The 2192-nt window shown below is 40.5% G+C and overlaps 1 protein-coding gene across 1 annotated transcript; it reads left to right on the top strand.

Annotated features, from left to right (window-relative positions):
• Positions 1 to 1729: 1729 nt before the first annotated feature.
• LOC124519930 (cytochrome c oxidase subunit 7B2, mitochondrial) lies at positions 1730 to 1969 on the top strand. The gene has a single exon (XM_047090395.1). The coding sequence runs from the start codon at positions 1730 to 1732 to the stop codon at positions 1967 to 1969; it is 240 nt and encodes a 79-aa protein (XP_046946351.1).
• Positions 1970 to 2192: the final 223 nt, after the last annotated feature.

The following is a 2192-nucleotide window of genomic DNA, read 5'->3' as shown; positions in this document are numbered from 1 at the left end:
TAAAACTTTAGTGCCTTTTGGTGGAGAGATTCGTGACTAACAGGAAAAGAAAAAAAAAAAAACTGAGTATTTGGGACCTCAGAAGAAAGGCATTTGGTTCTCTTTTTGTCCCCTTCATCACAGTCATGAAGAGTACCACTTTACCATCTGGTAGGAAATAAAAGAGAACCTTAGGGTCTTGTTTTCTAAGTTGGGAATCAAGTCATTTGAGTTGGCAAATCTCAGTGAACAGTTACAAGTTTACAAGTACTGACCTCAGGCATTTTTGTGTCCATGTTGCCTGCATTTGGACCGCAGTTAACATACGTCATTGCTAGAGACGGAGCACTGTTTGACAGCTTGCACAAAGAAGAGAAATCGACAGAACTCCACGTTTCTGCTTCCAGATCTCTTGTTCAATATAGCTATCTGTTTAAAAAGTAAAATTATTAGGGCTATTATGACATGTTCATCTGATTTCATGATTTTTTGACTTGTGCAGGGCAGGAGTTACAGGTAGAGAAGGGGGAGATGAGGAAGGGGGTTAAAAGGGGAGGAAAAGGAGCAGCATGAGGAAGAGGTATGACATACTCTGTGAATGCCTTGTAATTCTGACTGAAACCTGAGTTTTGGTATCACTGGACTAGTGGGACATGTTGTGAATTGTCATTTTGTCAGTCATGCTGATTAGTTTGGAGTCTTTCTAGGGAGCAAGTCATTAGCTGTTTGTGAAGAATAGAGAAGATAACACTGTGTGCTTACTTTTGTTGTTGTTAGGGACTATCACATGTAATATTCATGTTACCGAACCCAAGTTCAGCTGCCCATTACCTGGAAGATCACCACTCAAGAGACAAGTTTTGTTTGGAAAGGAATTTGAAATTTATTCAGGAAGCCAGTAACCTAAGGAGAAGGTAGACTCTTGTCCAAAAGCCAACTCAAAGGTTTCTGCCTGGCCCGAGGGCGTTTAAAGACATTTAGGGTAGTTAATCAGCAAAGGGAGTGCAGTGGCCTGCAACATTTCTTGATTACATGCAGACTCGATGATGCCAGCTATAAAAGTTATCTCGGTGAGAGAGTGTTGTGCAAGGGGTCCAATTCTTATTTCGTGATGTGCCAGAGTACTCTATTCTTTCTGCAAAGGAGGTCAAGGTCTACAGATGCACAAAGCGAGGTGGTAAAGTCATATGTGTGATTTAAAAAAGAAAAACATTTTGCTAAAGAACTGCTGGGCTAATCAGAAGGCCGAAGCGGCTTCAGACAGACTTGTTGTTTTCTATGGCCTAGGAAAATTCTGTTCCTTCACTCCTTAAGGCCAGTGGTCTGCAAATCTCAAAGAAAGTGAATTAGTTATGTTATAGATCAAGGACCCTGAGGTCAACAGGTAAGGAGTGTGTTAACTTGAAGCAGGTTAACCTTTAAGACCAGCCAGAGTGCTGTTCCACTCACAGCACCCTTTGGAGCTAGACATTATTGTCTCCATTTGCCATTGAAGAGATTAAAGCAATGAGAGGTTGAGTAACTGCCCAGGTTCATACAGCTAATCTGTAGTAGACCTGAGACTCAAATCCAGACATCATGTTATCAAAGCTACATGACTGGTCACTCCGTAAGGAGTAGTGGGAGTAAAATATTCGGAGGGAGGAACTGAATGTAGATCAGATGTCATTGCTCATCTTTTGTTTTCCCAGGTCTCTTTGCAAGGAAGTAGACCAGCAGCTGCAATCAGCTGCAGTCCTATCACACCTTCATGATGTTTCCCTTGACCAGAAATGCACTAAGAAGGTTCAAGATTCGAAGCATTCAACAAATTAGACAAAGCCATGAAAAACACTCACCAGATTTTCATGACAAATATGGTAATATTGTGCTGGCCAGTGGAAGCGCTTTCTGTGTTTTTGCATGGGTGTTTACAGCCACACAGATTGGAATAGAATGGAACCTGTCTCCTGTTGGCAGAGTCACCCCAGAAGAGTGGAATGATAAATAACCATCCAAGTTACTGTAATACAAAATTGTTCCCAAGTCGACTTGTTGTTTAAGCACTCTGCTTCTCATTAAAATATAGCATAATTAAAGAAATAAAATACATTTGAAACCTTTAAAAAGTCATTGAAAATCATCATTATACTGCCTAGAAGCAAGGTAGCAGCAGTCGGTATAGATTGTAGGAGGTTATGAATAATAAATATTTGAAAGTGGAATTAATAAAG

This window comes from Lynx rufus, unplaced genomic scaffold (assembly GCF_022079265.1).
Source record: "Lynx rufus isolate CCGP_SWC_20201006 ecotype Redwood Valley unplaced genomic scaffold, mLynRuf1.p SCAF_3, whole genome shotgun sequence".
Lineage (NCBI taxonomy): Eukaryota > Metazoa > Chordata > Mammalia > Carnivora > Felidae > Lynx > Lynx rufus.
Note: the sequence above shows the minus strand (reverse complement) of the source record. Positions and strands in the feature narration are given on the sequence as shown.